The 20,149-nt window shown below is 41.4% G+C and overlaps 1 protein-coding gene across 4 annotated transcripts in view; it reads right to left on the bottom strand.

Moving 5' to 3' along the window:
- Positions 1-20,149, bottom strand: part of ADPGK (ADP dependent glucokinase) — a 42,737-nt gene that overhangs the window by 5,278 nt on the left and 17,310 nt on the right. For 2 of the 4 annotated variants that reach the window (XM_047735624.1, XM_047735625.1), the window contains exon 4: positions 3,921-4,041. The exons of the other annotated variants lie outside the window; for them this stretch is intronic. In XM_047735624.1, the coding sequence (XP_047591580.1) occupies positions 3,921-4,041 (121 nt within the window). The remainder of the gene's footprint in view (positions 1-3,920; positions 4,042-20,149) is intronic. 4 annotated transcript variants of the gene reach the window in all.

Below are 20,149 nucleotides of genomic sequence, written 5' to 3'. Positions count from 1 at the left end.
TCCCCGCTGCCCACTGATGGTTTCCCGGCACTCGATCCAGAAGGTAGCGTGTGGCTGCTCTAGCCTCCTCTGATCGAGCTGCTGCTTTGGAATAATGCCTGCTCAAGACCAAGTTCAAGTGCTACCTCCTCCCTAAGTGACTGCTGACTGCTCCAACTCGAGGTGCACTTTCACTGCTTTGAACATCCACAGAGGCTTCCCTTCATATGGTTTGGGGAATATCATTTTGCTTTGAACTACCTCTTCTACAGTTCTGAATGAGTACTCAGACCATTACTTAACTTCCCTCACATCTGTGCCCCATCTCCCCACACAGAATGCCAGCTCCTTGAAGGGAACACTGTATGTCTCGGATTCTCCAAGCACTTGGCCCAGGCCCTGCAGAGAGGGCCCACTCAGCATCTGCTCAATGGATCCAAGCCGAGGGAGGCTAGAGCCACTTGTGGGTGGGTCTTCTGGTGGGGGGAGCAGTTTGGGATCTGTGCCCACCACAGGAATGGCTCTCCCCACAGGCTCCGCATCAGAGTCAGAATCTCCTGGGGAGCTGAGTTTTAAATGTGCAGGTGGCGAGGCCCACCTCCAGAGATCCTGATGTGCACATATGTGGAGAACTACTCCACAGACCCCACAGTGGCCAAGCATTTGAGAGGTGTGCGCTATGGCAGGTGTCCTTAAAGCAGGGCAAGTGACAGAGGCCTTCCCCGGGTTCACTTGGAGAAGCCTTACCACTCATGCTTCTGCCAAGCAAATCTTGAAACTCAGTCAGTGCAAGGGCCACCTAGATTCTGCATCTACTTCAGGCAATTCCCAAATGACTACCCTGACCCCCAGCCAGCATGGGGGCTTTGCCAGAGACTGAGGGGCAAGACTTAGGAGCTGGGTTTCTAGAGCTTTCCCTCCAAGTAAAGAATTCATCTCATTTACAAAATTAGAGTTCATACACTGAAAGCTCGTTTTTCACTGGTTTCTATCATAGTTACTGGACACTCCTTCAGAAAGTTTTTTCTTAAGGCAGACAAACTGCAGCAGAGGGTTTCCTCACACTGCTGGCTGATGTGCTGTCATCAGCAAACCGCTTCCTCCTTCCTACAACGGGCCTCTCTGCGCAGAAGCCTTGCCTCTCCAAGGGGAGTGTGCATGCATGTGCAGGGCTTACTCTGGAAAGAGGGTCAAGGCTGGCAGGGCCCAGCTTCCCTTTACTGTGAGTTCAGCTTTACTGATTCCATTCCTCTGAAAAACATTTTATATGTGGGTCATTCATATAAAAATCTCTGAAAGCAGAAAAAGACATTTCCTACTTACAATCCCCAACACAATGGTTATGTCGGTTAAAATGCCACAGTCCTTTAATTCCTGGTCCACGCCTTATCATTTGTCCACAGCAATCATCCAATAATGGTCCACACAGCTGAGTGCAACACTCTGAACCCGTTTTATCTCCAAACACCCAAAGCAAGGGCAGCCTCCCCTGCGAAGCCTCTCCTAATTTCATGGCCTCACCCCTGTGAAATTAGGTCACAGGACCTAATTTCACATTCCTAAATGTGAAATTAGAAATTTCAAATCTCCTAACTCTGCCAACCCCACCAGATGCAGCTGCTTCCTCCCCTGGGCCACTGCTAGTACTTCTTAAGGACGGGGCACATGCTTTTGTCATCCTCTGCTCAAGAGCCCATGCCCCGCAGTGAGCTGAGCACCGGGCCCACGCCTTCCGTCACCAGTTCATCCTGCCTCACACCATCCCTGCAAGCAGCGTGTGAACGAATGAATGGGCAAAGGAACAAGCGAACGAGAGGAAAAGACTGAGGACTTCGATGGCCTGTGACAACAAAGAATATGGGTAGGACTCCAAATTCAACATCTCCCCCACTGATGAGACTCTGCACAAGGGGAGAAAGCCACATCAGAGTCCTCCCGAGGGCAGGACCTGGGACTGTCCCCTCTGGAGTGAGCTGCTGGGAAGCACTGCCTAATTCACCCAGGAGAGCTTCACGGCACTTGGAGTAAATGAATTTCCTCAGGGAAAAAGTGAGAGAAGCAAAATAAATAGGCCTCTGCAAGGCAAAGAAGAGAAGGGAAGTGGAGAGCTGCTCCCTGACTGTTCCCACAGGACACAGGACTGACAGAGAGGCCTGAGAGGCGAACCGACTAGAATGCAGACAGGACGAGTCTGGAACCTCAAAGCCCCCTTGTTCTCGCAGAGCTCGGAATGTGTTTCTCTGAGTGATCCCTTCTCTCAATTTACCGTCCTGCCCTTTGGCCACTATGTGTGACTCAGTAGATCCCCAGCCCAAAGCCTGAAAACAAGCTTCCCTGGGCAAGTCTGGTAGGGGAAAAGGACGAAATGATTGGTGACAAATCCTCTTTTTATTCAGAAGCTGGGGATGGATTTCTGTGAAGACAAGTGATCCGAGGGCTTCTGCCACCAGACTAGGTTCCCTCCAGGGGTCAGTGAAAATGTAATTTCAAATAAAGTTTAATGGGGGGCCCTGCTTTGTACTAACAAAATAAGGCACAGAAAAGAAAAACTAAAGTGTGGGGTTTATAAATCCAAGGATGGAGACGGTCTCCTTTCAAGATTAGCTGTGCTGTCTGCTTACCTCCACACGAGGCACAGCTGTCAAATCCAACAGCAAAATCTGGCTGAAGAGAGCAGTCTCTCCACCCTGCAGTCACCAGGGAAGATGACAGAAACTAGGAACCAGGAAGGTCCCCGGGTCAGGAGGGGAGCACCAGCAGGGTACAAGGGAGAGGAATCTGGAACTGGCAGCAGCAGCACTTCCAAGGCACATCTTTAGCTCTTCCAGACCCTTCCTGTCAACAGTCGGGTTCATGCCTTTCACTGAAGGAGTGCACAGTACCTCTGGACCCTTGCCACAGTCTTAGCAGTAAGAGCTATCATTCTGAGTTTCCGAGAAACTCCAAACTTGCACACAAGGAAATGTGAACTGCCTACTGCAACGGTCTGTCCATAATGTTCAGACCTAGCCCTTCCCAACTCCCTGATCCAATAAACACCCCGAAGAGAACCAGAGACAAACAATTCTTTTTATGCACATAGAAAACGTAATTTTCAAGGAGCACTCTACTTCCTGTCTCACATGAATTACTCTAGCAGGTGAGCTTCTCTTAATCAGCGTGGAAGCAGCTCACTGAAGCCTATTAAAGCAGTGCTTTAAGGGACCAATTAGTCTGTTTAGATGTGTGAGTCTTTGAGTTAATCATGTGTTGAGTCAGACATTCAAGAGTCTGAGTTCTAAGCAGAGGAAAGAGACAACAGCAAATACACAGAATTAAAGAGTTAAAATGTGTTTAGGTATTTAGGATTCTCTAAGAATCAGAACTGTAGTCTTTGTGACAAAAAATCTACTGGGAGTGACGCTGGGTGGGCTGGATTTGGACTCATGAGTGCCGGAACATTATATAATGGAAAATAATGTAAGTGTTGCTAAATACAAACACTTCACTACCACACCCCAGGGAAAATAAAACCCTTCAAAGGAAATTTGCCAGAGGCCTGGAATCAATCCCAAACGGCTTGGAACAGTTGGCCAGAAAAGCCTAGGGCAGAATCCAGCATAGTGCCCTTCTCTTTCCTTAGTAATAAAGAAAAACTTCCTATATGTGTGTTTAACACATTCTCACTTTTATTCAAGATGCCAGTTTTCCTAGAGCTGAACTTCTCTTGGATTCAGATCAGTTTTGTCTGTAGATCTGGGAATTTTCTTCAATTTACACTACTCTCTATTCTGAGACAATGGCCAGTTTCAGCTCAGCAGAACCAAGAGGTCAGGGAACTCGTAAGGAAAGAAACGGTCCTGTCAACTTACAAAGATCAATTTCTAGCACAGTCACACCCCAATCTGACAACACACAGTTCCCTGTCCAGTCTCTCACCATTACGTACTCATTTCTCTTACCTGCTTGATATTCTAAAATAAGGTGGAACTCATCCACTTCCTGCAATGACTCTGGTGGAACAAATACATTATCATCAAGAAGTTCATGCAGCTTTGGACCAACTGGACCGCAAAGAAGAACCTGGAGACAAGACACAGGAAATCTATCAGGAGACCTGTCCCTGTTCCCACTGAATCTATACCGTGACCAAAAAGGTACATTCAGGATGCTTCTATTCATTTCAACCAAAAACTGGAATCCAAATCTTATTTTAAATGCTTTAGTTTGGAGGTATGTAGTAGAGGGGCTATTACTATTGCTATCACATATATCCCTATGGAGGGAATGGCCACCAGAAATGAGGGGCTGACAAGAGACCTGAGTCATACCTGTTAGATACCTCCGTAGCTGTGGAATCTCATACACTCTGCAAGGGACTGAATATTTTTGTCCTCCCCAAAGTCCTATATTGAAGCCTAACTGCTGATGTGACAGTATTTGGAGACAGGGCTTTCAGGAGGCAACTAAGGTCCAATGAGGTCATACAGGTGGGGTCCTAATCCAAGAAGATCGGTGGCCTCATAAGAAAAGGAAAAGTGAGAGCTAGATCTCTCTCTTTCCAACTTACCCACTGAAGAAAGGCCATGTCAGGACACACCAGAAGGTGGCTGCATGCCAGGAAAGAAGCCCTCACCAGAAACTGGACCCTGCTGGAATCTTGATCTTGGACTTTCCAGCCTCAGAATTGTGACAAAATAAATTTCCGTTGTTGAAGCCACCCAGCCAATGGCATTTTGTTATTACGGCTAAGACACACCCCACTCCCCCTTTCTTTTCTTTACTCACTCATCCTATGTAGGCAAACAGAGATGGCAAATTGCTCAGAGCTTGCCTGATGAGGACAATTCTGTCTGAATCTTACAGAGTTTAGAAAAGAGCCTCGGGATCACAATATGGCCCCCAATCACAGGACCTAATTTGTGGGATCAGGCCCCTATTATATTTGGCTGTTATGTGAACAGGATAGCCTTCCAGAGATGGGAATTAAAGAGCACCTCAATTCAGCAAGTTGGAGGGGAGGTGCTCTGAAACTTCCTAAACCTTTTCAACTCCAACCTGGGCCTCTCCCTGCCTATTCCTTCTAGAAGTCATTTCACATCTACTGATGTTCCTCACAAGCTGCTGCTCCTGCCACACCAGCTCTGGACCCCACTCACAGCCAGGCCAACCTGCTCATAACCACCAAACAATGAGGCTTGGGCAGGGATGTAAAGGAAAGTTCCCAGAGATGATCAACATGATTTCGGATTTAATGTGCCCCACCCAGAGAGAGGCTTCCAAAGGCATTTTACTTGATAATTAACTGCTTGCTTGTACAGCTGCCACTTTACTTCTTTTGTCTAATTCCTGGTCAGAACTTCAGCCTTCAAGATGAGAGAACACAGGCCAAATTTTCCCTCCTTTCCCCAAAACAACAAAAACAGACAAAATATAAGAAACAATGGTTTTTACAACATTTGGATACAACAACAAAGAACAGTGATTCCTAACAGGAAAAAAATGAACTGAGTAAGACCTACAAATGCCACATGAAATTACCTTAAAGGAGTTTCCAGATAGACAAAATCTGAAAGAGTTCATCATCAGTGGACTTGCACTATAAGAAATGTTAAAGGAAATCCTTCAGGCAGAAGTCAAATGATACCAGATGGAAATAAAGATCTAAACAATGGAATGAGGAGCACCAGAAATAGTAACTCTGGATAAGTACCTAAGATCTTTTTCTTACTATTGAAATCTCTTTAAAAGATAATCAACTGTTCAAAGAGCAGTATTAACAACACAGGATGAGGTTTACAACATACACAGAAGTAAACCATATGACAACAACACTATAAAGACCAGAGAAGAGAAATGGATGCACTTGTTTATTATAAAGTCCTCAGATTATACATGAGGTATGACATCACTGACCACAGACTGTGATGGCTAAAAATGTACCCTATAAATCTTAAAGCAACCACTAAAAAAGAAGAAAAAGGGAAGATAAAGAGGTGGGACAAACAGAAAACAAAGAGCAAGATGTCAGACTTAAACCCAATCTAATTTATTAACAAACACATTAAGTGTAAATGGCCTAAACAGTCCAATTAAAGGAGATTGTCAAAGTGGATTAAAAAGCAAGCCCTAAATATATGCTGCCTACAAGAAATATTTATTTATTAATTATGAAATCTAAGTCACCTTTTTATTTACTTTGCAACAGACTAGTATGTTGTTTTTATCTGGAAACATTACTACTGTCTTCTCATTTTGTTTTTAATTGATGTATAGTTGACACAAAATGTTACATTAGTTTCAAGTGTATAATATAGTGATGCAACCAATCTATACGTTATGCTATGCTCACCACAGGTGTAGCTACCACCTGTCACCAACACGATAACAATACCACTGTTACATAACACCAATCAATTGTTATATAACAATACCAACACTATAACAATACCATTGACTAGAATTCCCTATGCTGTACCTTTCATCTCCATAGCTTTTTCATTCCATTAACTGGAGGCCTATACCTCCCACTACCCTTCATCCATTTTGCTCATCCTCCCACTGCCCAAGAAATACACTTAAATGTAAAGACACCAATAGGTTAAAACACAAAAATGGAAAAAGTTAAGTCACACTAACGCTAATCAAAAGTGAGCTACAAAGGCCATTTTAATCAAAACAGATTTCAGAGCAAATACTTTGAAATGATTTTCCTTATCCCTGGCAACGACAGAGAGGTCAATTCATAAAGAAGATACAGCAATCAGAAATAGTTAGATATACACTTAATGACAGGGCCTAAAAATACACGAAGCAGGGGCGCCTGGGTGGCTCAGTGGGTTAAAGCCTCTGCCTTCGGCTCAGGTCATGATCCCAGGGTCCTGGGATCGAGCCCCGCATCGGCTCTCTGCTCAGCAGGGAGCCTGCTTTCTCCTCTCTCTCTGCCTGCCTCTCTGCCTACTTGTGATCTCTGTCAAATAAATAAATAAAATCTTTAAAAAAAAATACACGAAGCACAAAGTTATAGAACTGTAAAGGAAATAGATGAGAATGTTAACTATAGATGATAATGTTAATACTTGCTTCTCAATAGACACAAAATCAGTAAGAATATAGACCTAACAATACTACCAACCCACTTGGCCTGACATTTCTATCCATCCAACAACAGAATATACTTTTCCTCTTCCTCTACCCCCCACCCCCATTCTCCCTGGCACACATGCTATCAAATAAACAAAATCTAAAAAAAAAAAAAAAAAACTTTACTAAGATATACCACATTCTAGGTCATAGAAAAAGTCTCAGTAAATTGAACAGATCAAGAGAAGTATATTCTCTGACCACAATGTAATTAAAATAGAAATCATTAGCAAAGGGTGCCTGGGTGGCTCAGCCGATTAAGCATCTGTCTTTGGCTCAGGTCATGATCATGGGGTTCTGGGATTGAGTCCCTCATAGGGCTCTCTGCTTGCAGGCAGTCTGCTTTCCTCTGCCCCTCCTCCCACTCATTCTTTCAATCTCTCTTTCAAATAAATAAATACAAATCTTTTTTAAAATAAAAAGAAAGAAATCATTAGTAGAAAGGTATCTGGAAGTATTTAGCTATCCCCAAGTACTTTAGAAATGAGATCACACAAGAAATAGTTCAAGAAATCACAGGGTTATTAGAAACTACTTTGAATTCAATGAAAACTACAATTATCAAAATCTGTGGGATGCAGCTAAAGAAGTACTTAAGGGGAAATTTATAGCACTAAAGATCTATATCAGAAAGTAGTCTCAAATCAGACCTCAGCTTCTACCTTAAACTTGAAAAAGAAGAGCAAGTTAAACATGAACAAGACTAATGAAACACAAGAGAAAAATCAATGAAACCTAATATTCATTATTTATTGCAAAGATCAGTAAAACTGATAAAACTCTAAGCAAACTGATAGAGGAAAAAAAAAAAAAGATCACAAGGGGAAACTGCAGAAAGATCCTGAGCTCGTCTCCTCCCACAGACACAATGAACCTGCAACAATACACAGAGCAACTCTCTCTGAGAACAACTGAAGATTAGCAAAACAACTCTTCCATATTAAAGACATAAAGAAAAAGACATACTGAGAAGGGCAGAAGGGACAGAGACACAGTTTGGCTGGGATCCAAACCCCTGGAGTCCTGACCCATAAGTGGGAGGCAGAGCACAGGTGTGAAGGTCCTGAGGAGTGAGGGGTTCACTCCCTACACTGGGCACCCCCTGCCCTAGGATCTGCACTGGAAGGAGGAGCCTCTATAATGCCAGGCTCTGAAAATCAGGGGGGCTTAACTCTACAGAACAACAGGGTTACAGTAGACTGATACTTTGCTACTGACCGGGTGTACACAGAATCTCACTCACGCCAAGACCCAGGGCAGGGCAGCAGTTTGAAAAGCACCTGGGCCATGGAAGAGATCTGACTAATTTTAGGATGTGTCCTGGAGGGGAAGGGATCTAGAGGAACTTCCTCTGTGAATAGAAGCATTAGCACGTACCATTTTTTGTCCTCCTTCAGCCTAGCTGGCCTGACACTAGGAACAAAAGTTGTAGCACTTTCTATCTACTTCACTACCACTGATCACCCTGTTCCTGCCATCCCCCTGCAGACCTGCCCACCCCGGCAGGTACCCCCTCCAAAGTGGCTCTTGCCCCACCACACCTGGTGGGCAGCCTCATCTGGGATCTGCACCTCTCCAAAGCCACTCCTGCCCCGGGAAGGGGAGGCCAGCCCCAACCACCAGGGCCCCTGCACCAGCCATAGCCTCTGAGCTAGCCAGGCAAACCCCGACCACCAGCGTGCCTACAGCACTTGCAGCCCAGCACAAGAGATGGTATGTGCAGCCCAAGAGGCAACACTCCAGAGTGACTCTGCTGGACTAGCGGTGACTGCACTTCTGGGCCCCAAAGGATACCTTCTACACAAGGCCACCACCTTCAAGACCAGAAGATGTGAATGAACTACAAAATACATAGGAACAAAGAGAGAGACAGACAAAATGAGACAGAAAAATATGTTCAGAAGAAAGACCTCAGAAAAAAGAACTAAATAAAACAGAAAAAAGCAATCGAACTGATAGAGTTCAATGTAATTAATGGTTACAGAGACGTTCACTGAACTTGGGAGTGGACGAACTCAGTGTAACTTCAACAAAGAGACAGAAAATATAAAAAGAACTAATCAGAGCTGAGCAGTAACTGCAATGAAAAATACACCAGAGGAAATCAACAGCAGACTGGAGACTGCAGAGAATGGATCAGTGCTCTGGTAGGCAGGTAGTAGAAACCACCCAAACTGAACAGCAAAAAGAAAGAAAAAAAAAATGAGGACAGATTAAGGGACCTCTGGGACAGTATCAAGGGACATAACATCAGCATTATAGGAGTCTCAGAAGAAGAGACCAAGGGATAGAAAACTTACTTGAAGACCTAACAGCTGAAAACTTCTCTTTTCCAACCCGGGGGAGGAAACAGCCAGCCCAGGTCCAGAAAGCACAGACAGCCCCAAGCAAGATGAAGCCAAGGAGTCCTCCAAGACACATAATAATTAAAATGTCAAAAATTAAAGAGAAAATCTTAAAAGCAACAGGAGAAAGGTAACTGGTTGCTTATAGGAAGACCTATAAGACTACTGGCTGATTTTTGAGCAGAAACTATGCAGGCCAGAAAGGAGTCCTATGACATATTCAAAGAGCTGAAAGGAAACCACCTATGACCAAAGATACTAAGGATATGGTACCCTGGAGAACTATTACTAGGATACCCTGCAGAACTGTCATTCAGAATTGAAGGAGCGATATTTCCCAGACAAACAAAAGTTAAAAGGTGTTCACTACCACTAATCTAATCTTCTAAGAAATGTTGACTTTTTAAAGCAGAAATGAAGAGGTCAAAACTAGAAGAAAATTATGAAAGGAAAAAAATCTCACTGGTAAAGGAGGGAGACAAACCATAAGAGACTCTTAATCTCAGGAAACAAACTAAGGGTTGCTCAGGGGTTGGGGGGGTAGGGAGAGGGTGGTTGGGTTATGGACATTGGGGAGGGTATGTGCTATGGTGAGTACTGTGAATTGTGTAAGCCTGATGATTCACAGACCTGTACCCCTGGGGCAAATAATACATTATATGTTAATAAAAAATATTTTTAAAAAAGTAAAAAAAAAAAGCAAACATATAGTGAAGGTAGTAGTCACTTATAAAGTTAGTGTGAAAGTTAAAAGACGGTAAGAGTAAAATCAGGGGTGCCTGGGTGGCTCCGTGGGTTAAAGCCTCTGCCTTCAGCTCAGGTAATGATCTCGGGGCCCTGGGATTGAGCTCCACATCGGGCTCTCTGCTCAGCAGGGAGCCTGCTTCCCCACCCCACCCCCGCCTGCCTCTCTGCCTACTTGTGATCTCTCTGTCAAAGAAATAAATAAAATCTTAAAAAAAAAAAAGAGTAAAATCAACTAAATCTATAATAAGTAGTTAAGAGACACACAGAATTTTTAAAAAATGTAAAATATGATTCCAAATACATAAAACATGGGATGTGGGGGGAGTAAAATATAGTGCTTTTAAAATGTGTCCAACCATCAACTTAAAATAGAATGCTATATATATGGGATGTTATATATGAACCTCACGGTAGCCACAAAACAAAAACCTACAAGAGATACACACACACAAAAATAATCCAAGTGCAACACTAAAGAAAGCCATCAAGTCACAAGGGAAGAGAGCAAAAGAACAGAGAGTAACTACAAAAACAACCAGAAAACAAGAACAAAATGATAATAAGTACATACCTATCAATAATTACTTCAAATGTAAATGCACTAAATGCTCCAATCAAAAGACACAGGGTGCCTGGATGAAAACACCAGAACCATCAATACACTGCCTACAAGAGACCCACTTCAGACCTAAAGATAAATACAAACTGAAAGTGAAGGGAAGAAAAAAGATTTCCATGCAAAGGGAAACAAAAAAGCTGGAGTAGCAATACTAAATGAGACAAAACAGATTTTTATTTATTTATTTATTTATTTTAAAGATTTTATTTATTTATTTGACAGAGAGAGATCACAAGTAGATGGAGAGGCAGGCAGAGAGAGAGAGAGGGAAGCAGGATCTCTGACGAGCAGAGAACCCAATGCGGGACTCGATCCCAGGACCCTGAGATCATGACCTGAGCCGAAGGCAGCGGCTTAACCCACTGAGCCACCCAGGCGCCCCCAAAACAGATTTTTAAACAAAGACTATCACAAGACAAAGGGCATTACATAATGATAAAGGGGCCAATCTCACAAGAGGATGTAACAGTTGTAAATATCTATGCATCCAACATAGGAAACCTATATATGTAGATATATAAAGCAAATATTAACAGACATAAAGGGAGAAATTGATAGTAATACAATAACAGTAGGGGATTTTAACACCCCATTTACATCAACAGATAGACCATCTAGACCAAAAGTCAGTAAGGAAAGTGGGTTTGAATGACAAATTAGCCCAGGTGGACTTAACAGATATACATAGAACATTCCACCTAAATATAGCAGAATACACATTCTTTTCATGTGCATCTGGAACATTCTTCAGGCTAATTAATGTTCGGCCACAAAACAAGTCTCAATATATTTAAGACCAAAATCATATCAAGCATCTTTTTAGACTATAATGGTATGGTAACTGGAAATCCATTCCAAGAAAAAAAGTGGAAAAAACTATGTAGAAGCCAAACAACATACTACTAAACAACCAATGGGTCAACAAATAAATCAGGGGAAATTAAAAAAATACCTTGAGACGAATGAAAATGGAAACACAGTATTTTTAAAATCTTTGGGGCACAGCAAAAGCGGTTCTAGGAAGGAAGTTTATAGCAATACAGCCTACATCAAAAAATAAGAAAAACTCAAAAAATTTTTTGTTAAAGATTTTATTTATTTGACAGAGAGAGAGGGAACACAAGCAGGGGGAGTGGGAGAGGGAGAAACAGACTCCCCAGTGAGCTGTGAGCCTGATGCAGGGCTCGATCCCAGGACTCTGGGATCATGACCTGAGGTGAAGGCAGATGTTTAATGACTGAGCCATCCACTCGGCCCTCAAATAAACAATTTAACCTTGACCAAAAGAAACTAGAAAAAGGGTAACAATAAAAACCCAAAGCAGAAGGAAGGAAATGATACCAAAGAGTAGGGTAGAAATAAATGAAATAGAGACTGAAAGAACAGAGAACATCAATGAAACTAAGGGTTAGTTCTCTGAAAACATAAAAGTGATAAACTTTTAGCCAGTCATCAAGAAAAAAAAGAGGGGACTGCTGACAAACTAGAAGAAATGGACAAATTTCTAGAAACCATCTTCTAAGAGTGCAACAGGAAGAAACAGCCTGAACAGACCAATTATTAGTAATGAAATTAAATCAGTAATCAAAAAACTTCCAACCAACAAAAGTCCAGGATCAGATGAAATCACAGGTGAATTCTACCAAACATTTAAAAAATAGTTACAACCTCTTTCTCAAACTATTAAAAAGAGAGAAAGGAACATGTCCAATTAATTCTATTAGGCCAACACTACCCGGAAACCAAAAACACTACAAAAACAGAAAATTACAGGCCAGTATCACTGACGAACACAGATGTAAAAATCCTCAACAAAATATTAACAAACTGCATTTCAAGTACATTAAAAAGATCATTCAGACCTAGCCTCAGCAATCAGACAACAAAAAGAAATAAAAGGCATCCAAATGGGCAAGGAAGAAGTCAAACTGTGGTTTGCCTGGGGAAGGTGGCAGGGGGATGGGCTAAATGCATGACAAGTATTGGGAGGGCATTTGTGAGGAGACTGGGTGCTGTATGGAAATGGTGACTCACAGAATTCGACTAGGGAGACTAGTATTACCCTATATGTTAACTACCTGGAATTTAAATAAAAACTTAAAAAGAAACTAACAACTAAGAATGATGGATAAAACAAAATGAAAAAAAGAAAACAACAACAATGAAAGTTCAAATGTGCATGTTCTGGCAAGATAGTTAGAAATCCTGACTCAAGAAAATAAAGCAAGAATCTAGGGGGAAAAAAAAAGTTTCACCACAACCAAGTGGGATTTATTCCAGGAATGCAAGAATGATTTAATTTCTGCAAACCACTCAATGTAATATACCACATTAACAAAATGAAAGCTAAAAATCATATGATCATCAACAGATGCAAAAAAAGCATTTGACAAAATATAAAAACTTTTAACAAAATGGGTAGAGAGGAAACAACTCATCATAATTAAGGCCATCATATATGACAAACCCACAGTTAACATCATACTCAACGGATCAGGAATAAGACAGGATCAGGAACAAGACAAGGATGCATCTCTCCCAACTTTTATTCAATACAGTACTGGAAGTTCTAGCTACAGCAATCAGAGAAGAAAATGAAATAGAAGGCATCTAGACTGTCAAGGAAGAACTAAAACAGTCACTATTTGCAGATGACATAATGCTATATTTAGAAAACACCAAAGACTCCACCAAAAAAACTGGGATCTAATTCAGTAAAGTCACAGTACACAAAATATACAGAAATCTGTTGCATTCTATATGGAAACAAACTAGCAGAAAAAAAAATTAAGAAAAAAATACCATTTACAATTGCATTAAAAAGAATAAAATGGGGAGGAGTCAAGATGGCAGAGAAGTAGCAGGCTGAGACTACATCAAGTAGCAGGAGATCAGCTAGATAGCTTATCAAACCATTGCAAACACCTATAAATCCAACAGGAGATCGAAGAGAAGAAGAGCAACAATTCTAGAAACAGAAAATGGACCACTTTCTGAAAGGTAGGGCTGGCGGAGAAGTGAATCCAAAGCGATGGGAAGAGAGACTGCGGGGGGAGGGGCCGGTTCCCGGCAAGCGGCAGAACAACGGAGCATAAAATCAGGACTTTTAAAAGTCTGCTCCACTGAGGGACATCGCTCAAAAGGCTAAACCGGGGTGAAGCCCACGTGGGGTCAGCGAGGCCCCAGGTCCCGCGGAGTGACAGAAGGATCCGGGGTATCTAAGTGTTGCAGAGCTCGCAGGTATTAGAGGGGGCAAACCGGCTACACAGACAAAGCCGAGGAGTAAGCTTGCAACTCAGGGTTACCGTGAACTGGTCACAGGCTGGATGAGCTCCGAGCGCAGCCTGAGGCCAGAGAGAGGGGAGCAATTGGGTGCTTTTCTCTGAGAGTGCACTGAGGAGCGGAGCCCTGAGCTCTCGGCTCCTCCCAATCCGAGATTGGGAAGCCGCCATTTTCATTCCCATCCTCTGGAACTCTATGGAAAGCGTTCAGGGAACAAAAGCTCCCGAAAGCCAACCAGAGCGGATTACTCAGCCTGGCCCCAGGTTAGGGTGGGGTAATTCCACCTCAGGCAAAGACTCTTGAGAATCACTACAACAGGCCCCTCCCCCAGAAGATCAACAAGAAATCCAGCCAAGACCAAGCTCACTTAGCAAAGAGAACAGTGGAATTCCAGAAGAGAAAGCAAGAATTCATGGCTTTCTCCCCGTGATTCTTTAGTCTTGCAGTTAATTTTTTTTTCTTCTGCTAAATTTTTTAACTTTTACCCTTCCTCTTTTGTTTTTTAAACTAGTTTATCTTAACAATACCTTTCAAAAAAAATAATAATCTTTTTTGAACCTTCATTATTACAGTAATATTTTATGCTTCATGGAATCTAACTATATTTTTTGTATACACATAGAGTTTTTTCTTCTAAAAAATTTGGGGTACAACTTCTCCTAATAGAACAAAATATACCCTAAATCTAGCTCCAGGCTTGTTCTAGTCTCCAGCCCAAGCAAATTCTCTCCACTTTCTTTTTCTTTATTCTCCCAACCAACTTACTTTATCAATTCCTTTTTTAGAAATTAAAAAATTTTTTTTTCTTATCTTTATAGGCATATTCCATCCCTTCATTGTGTCTACCCTTATATATGTTTTCCATTCTTTAAAATTTTGGGAGGTAGTTTCTTCTAAGAGACCAAAATACTCCCAAAATTAAGTGCGTGACCCTGTTCTAGTCACCAGTCTAATATATATATATATATCTATATCTATATCTATATATATCTTAGACCAAAATAATATTTTTTTCTTTTTAAATATTTTTTCTGTATTTGTTTTCTTTTTTTAACTTTTTTTCCTGAACTTCTTTTTATCCCCTTTCTCCCTCCCACGATTTGGGGTCTCTACTGATTTGGTTAAAGCACATTTTACTGGGGTCTTTGCCACCCTTTTAGTATTTTATTTGTTCCTTCATATAATCTTATCTGGACAAAATGACAAGGCAGAAAAACTCACTACATAAAAAAAAGAAAAAGAGGCAGTACTGAAGGCTAGGGACCTAATCAATACGGACATTGGTAATATGTCAGATCTAGAGTTCAGAATGACGATTCTCAAGGTTCTAGCCGGGCTCGAAAAAGGCATGGAAGATATCAGAGAAACCCCCTCCGGAGAGATAAAAGCCCTTTCTGGAGAAATAAAAGAACTAAAATCTAACCAAGTTGAAATAAAAAGAGCTATTAATGAGATCCAATAAAAAATGGAGGCTCTTACTGCTAGGATAAATGAGACAGAAGAAAGAATTAGTGATATAGAAGACCAAGTGACAGAGAATAAAGAAGCTGAACAAAAGAGAGACAAACACTGGACCACGAGGGGAGAATTCGAGAGATAAGTGACACCATAAGACAAAACAACATTAGAATAATTAGGATTCCAGAAGAAGAAAGAGAGAGGGGAGCAGAAGATATATTGGACAGAATTATTGTAGAGAATTTCCCTAATATGGCAAAGGGAACAAACATCAAAATCCAGGAGATGCAGAGAACCCCCCTCAAAATCAATAAAAATAGGTCCACACCCCATCACCTAATAGTAAAATTTACAAGTCTTAGGAACAAAGAGAAAATCCTAAAAGCAGCCCAGGAAAAGAAGTCTGTAACATACAATGGTAAAAACATTAGATTGGCAATGGACTTATCCACAGAGACCTGGCAGGCCAGAAAGAACTGGCATGATATATTCAGAGCACTAAACGAGAAAAACATGCAGCCAAGAATACTATATCCAGCTAGGCTATCATTGAAAATAGAAGAAGAGATAAAAAGCTTCCAGGACAAACAAAAACTGGAAGAATTTGCAAACACCAAACTAGCTCTACAAATATTGAAAGGTGGCCTCTAAGCAGAGAGACCCTAAAAGTAGTAGATCAGAAAGGAACAGAGACAATATACAATAACAGTCACCTTACAGGCCATACAATGGCACTAAATTCATACCTCTCAATAGTTACCCTGAATGTAAATGGGCTAAATACCCCAATCAAAAGACACAGGGGGGCGCACCTGGGTGGCTCAGTGGGTTAAGCCGCTGCCTTTGGCTCAGGTCATGATCTCAGGGTCCTGGGATCGAGTCCCACATCGGGCTCTCTGCTCAGCGGGGAGCCTGCTTTCCTCTCTCTCTCTCTCTCTCTCTGCCTGCCTCTCTGCCTACTTGTGATCTGTGTCAAATAAATAAAATCTTAAAAAAAAAAAAAGACACAGGGTATCAGAATGGATAAAAAAACAAAACCCATCAATATGCTGCTTACAAGAAACTCATTTTAGACCCAAAGACACCTCCAGATTTAAAGTGAGGGGGTGGGGGCGCCTGGGTGGCTCAGTGGGTTAAAGTCTCTGCCTTCGGCTCAGGTCATGATCTCAGGGTCCTGGGATCAAGCCCTGCATCGGGCTCTCTGCTCAGCAGGGAGCCTGCTTCCCTCTCTCTCTGCCTGCTGCTCTGCCTACTTGTGATCTCTCTCTGTCAAATAAATAAATAAAATCTTAAAAAAAAAAATAAAGTGAGGGGGTGGAAAACAATTTACCATGCTAATGGACATCAGAAGAAAGCTGGGGTGGCAATCCTTATATCAGACAAATTAGATTTTAAAACAAAGACTGTAATAAGAGATGAGGAAGGACACTATATCATAGTCAAAGGGTCTGTCCAACAAGAAGATCTAACAATTTTAAAGATCTATGCCCCTAACATGGGAGCAGCCAATTATATAAACCAATTAATAACAAAACCAAAGAAACACTTCGACAATAATACAATAGTAGGGGACTTTAACACTCCCCTCACTGAAATGGACAGATCATCCAAGCAAAAGATCAACAAGGAAATCAAGGCCTTAAATGACACACTGGACCAGATGGACATCACAGATATATTCAGAACATTCTATCCCAAAGCAACAGAATACACATTCTTCTCTAGTGCACACGGAACATTCTCCAGAATAGATCACATCCTGGGTCATAAATTAGGTCTCAACTGGTATCAAAAGATTGGGATCATTCCCTGCATATTTTCAGATCACAATGCTCTGAATCTAGAACTCAATCACAAGAGGAAATTTGAAAAGAACCCAAATACATGGAGACTAAACAGCAACCTTCTAAAGAATGAATGGGTCAACCATGAAATTAAAGAAGAATTGAAAAAATTCATGGAAACAAATGATAATAAAAACACAATGGTTCAAAATCTGTGGGACACAGCAAAGGCAGTCCTGAGAGGAAAATATATAGCAATACAAGCCTTTCTCAAGAAACAAAAAAGGTTTCAAATACACAACCTAACCCTATAGCTAAAGGAGGTGGAGAAAGAACAAGAAAAAAACCCTAAATCCAGCAGGAGAAGAGAAATCATAAAGATCAGAGCAGAAATCAATGAAATAGAAACTAAAAAAACAATAGAACAAATCAACGAAACTAGGAGCTGGTTCTTTGAAAGAATTAATAAGATTGATAAATCCCTGGCCAGACTTCTCAAAAAGAAAAGAGAAAGGACCCAAATCAATAAAATCATGAATGAAAGAGGAGAGATCACAACCAACACCAAAGAAATACAAACAATTATAAGAACATACTATGAGCAACTCTACGCCAACAAATTCGACAACCTGGAAGAAATGGATACATTCCTAGAGACATATAAACTACCACAATTGAACCAGGAAGAAATAGATAACCTGAACAGACCCATAACCAGTAAGGAGATTGAAACAATCATCAAAAATCTCCAAACAAAAGCCCAGGGCCAGATGGCTTCCCAGGGAAATTCTACCAAACATTTAAAGAAGAATTAATTCTATTCTCCTGAAACTGTTCCAAAAATAGAAATGGAAGGAAAACTTCCAAACTCATTTTATGAGGCCAGCATTACCTTGGTCCCAAAACCAGACAAGGATCCCATCAAAAAAGAGAATTACAGACCAATATCCTTGATGAACACAGATGCAAAAATTCTCACCAAAATACTAGCCAATAGGATCCAACAGCATAAAAGGATTAGTCACCACAACCAAGTGGGATTTTTTTTTTAAGATTATTTATTTATTTGACAGACAGAGGCCACAAGTAGGCAGAGAGGCAGAGAGAGAGGGGGAAGCAGGCTCCCCGCCGAGCAGAGAGCCCGATGCGGGGCTCGATCCCAGGACCCTGAGATTCATGACCCGAGCCGAAGGCAGAGGCTTTAACCCACTGAGCCACCCAGGCGCCCCAACCAAGTGGGATTTATTCCAGGTCTGCAAGGTTGGTTCAACATCCGCAAATCAATCAATGTGATACAATACATTAATAAAAGAACAAAAACCATATGATACTCTCAACAGATGCTGAAAAAGCATTAGACAAACTATGACATCCCTTCCTGATTAAAACTCTTCAAAGTGTAGGGATAGAGGGCACACACCTCAATATTATCAAAGCCATCTATGAAAAAACCACTGCAAATATCATTCTCAATGGAGAAAAACTGAAAGCTTTTCTGCTAAGGTCAGGAACACAGCAGGGATGTCCGTTATCACCACTGCTATTCAACATAGTACTAGAAGTCTTAGCATCAGCAATCAGACAACAAAAAGGAATTAAAGGCATCCAAATCAGGAAAGAAGAAGTCAAACTACCACTCTTTACAGATGATATGATACTACATGTGGAAACCCAAAAGGCTCCACTCCAAAACTGCTAGAACTTGTACAGGAATTGAGTAAAGTGTCAGGATATAAAATCAATGTACAGAAATCAGTTGCATTTCTTTACACCAACAACAAAACAGAAGAAAGAGAAATTAAGGAGTCAATCCCATTTACAATTGCACCCAAAACCATAAGATACCTAGGAATAAACCTAACCAAAGAGGCAAACAACCTATACTCAGAAAACTATAAAGAACTCAAGAAAGAAATTGAGGAAGACACAAAGAAATGGAAAAATGTTCCATGCTCCTGGATTGGAAGAACAAATATTGTGAAAATGGCTAAGCTACCTAAAGCAATCTACACATTTAATGCAATCCCTATCAAAATCCCACCCATTTTTTTCAAAGAAAGGGAACAAATGATCCTAAAATTAAGATGGAACCAGAAAAGACCTCGAATAGCCAAAGGAATATTGAAAAAGAAAGCCAAGGTTGGTGGCATCACAATTCCAGACTTCAAGCTCTATTACAAAGCTGTCATCATCAAGACAGTATGGTACTGGCACAAAAACAGACACATAGATCAATGGAACAGAATAGAGAGCCCAGAAAAAGACCCTCAACTCTATGGTCATCTTCGACAAAGCAGGAAGGAATGTCCAATGGAAAAAAGACAGCCTCTTCAACAAATGGTGTTGGGAAAATTGGACAGCCACATGCAGAAAAATGAAATTGGACCATTTCCTTACACCACACACGAAAATAGATTCAAAATGGATGAAAGACCTCAATGTGAGAAAGGAATCCATCAAAATCCTTGAGGAGAATACATGCAGCAACCTCTTCGACCTCAGCCGCAGCAACTTCTTCCTAGGAACATCACCAAAGGCAAGGGAAGCAAGGGCAAAAATGAACTATTGGGACTTCATCAAGATCAAAAGTTTCTGTACAGTAAAGGAAACAGTCAACAAAACCAAAAGACAACTGACAGAATGGGAGAAAATATTTGCAAACGACATATCGGACAAAGGGCTAGTATCCACAATCTATAAAGGGCTCAGCAAACTCAACATCCCAAGAACAAATAATCCAATCGAGAAATGGGCAGAGGACATGAACAGACATTTCTGCAAAGAAGACATCCAGATGGCCAACAGACACATGA

The sequence above is a fragment of the Lutra lutra genome, chromosome 7 (assembly GCF_902655055.1).
Source record: "Lutra lutra chromosome 7, mLutLut1.2, whole genome shotgun sequence".
NCBI classification, from domain to species: domain Eukaryota; kingdom Metazoa; phylum Chordata; class Mammalia; order Carnivora; family Mustelidae; genus Lutra; species Lutra lutra.
Note: the sequence above shows the minus strand (reverse complement) of the source record. Positions and strands in the feature narration are given on the sequence as shown.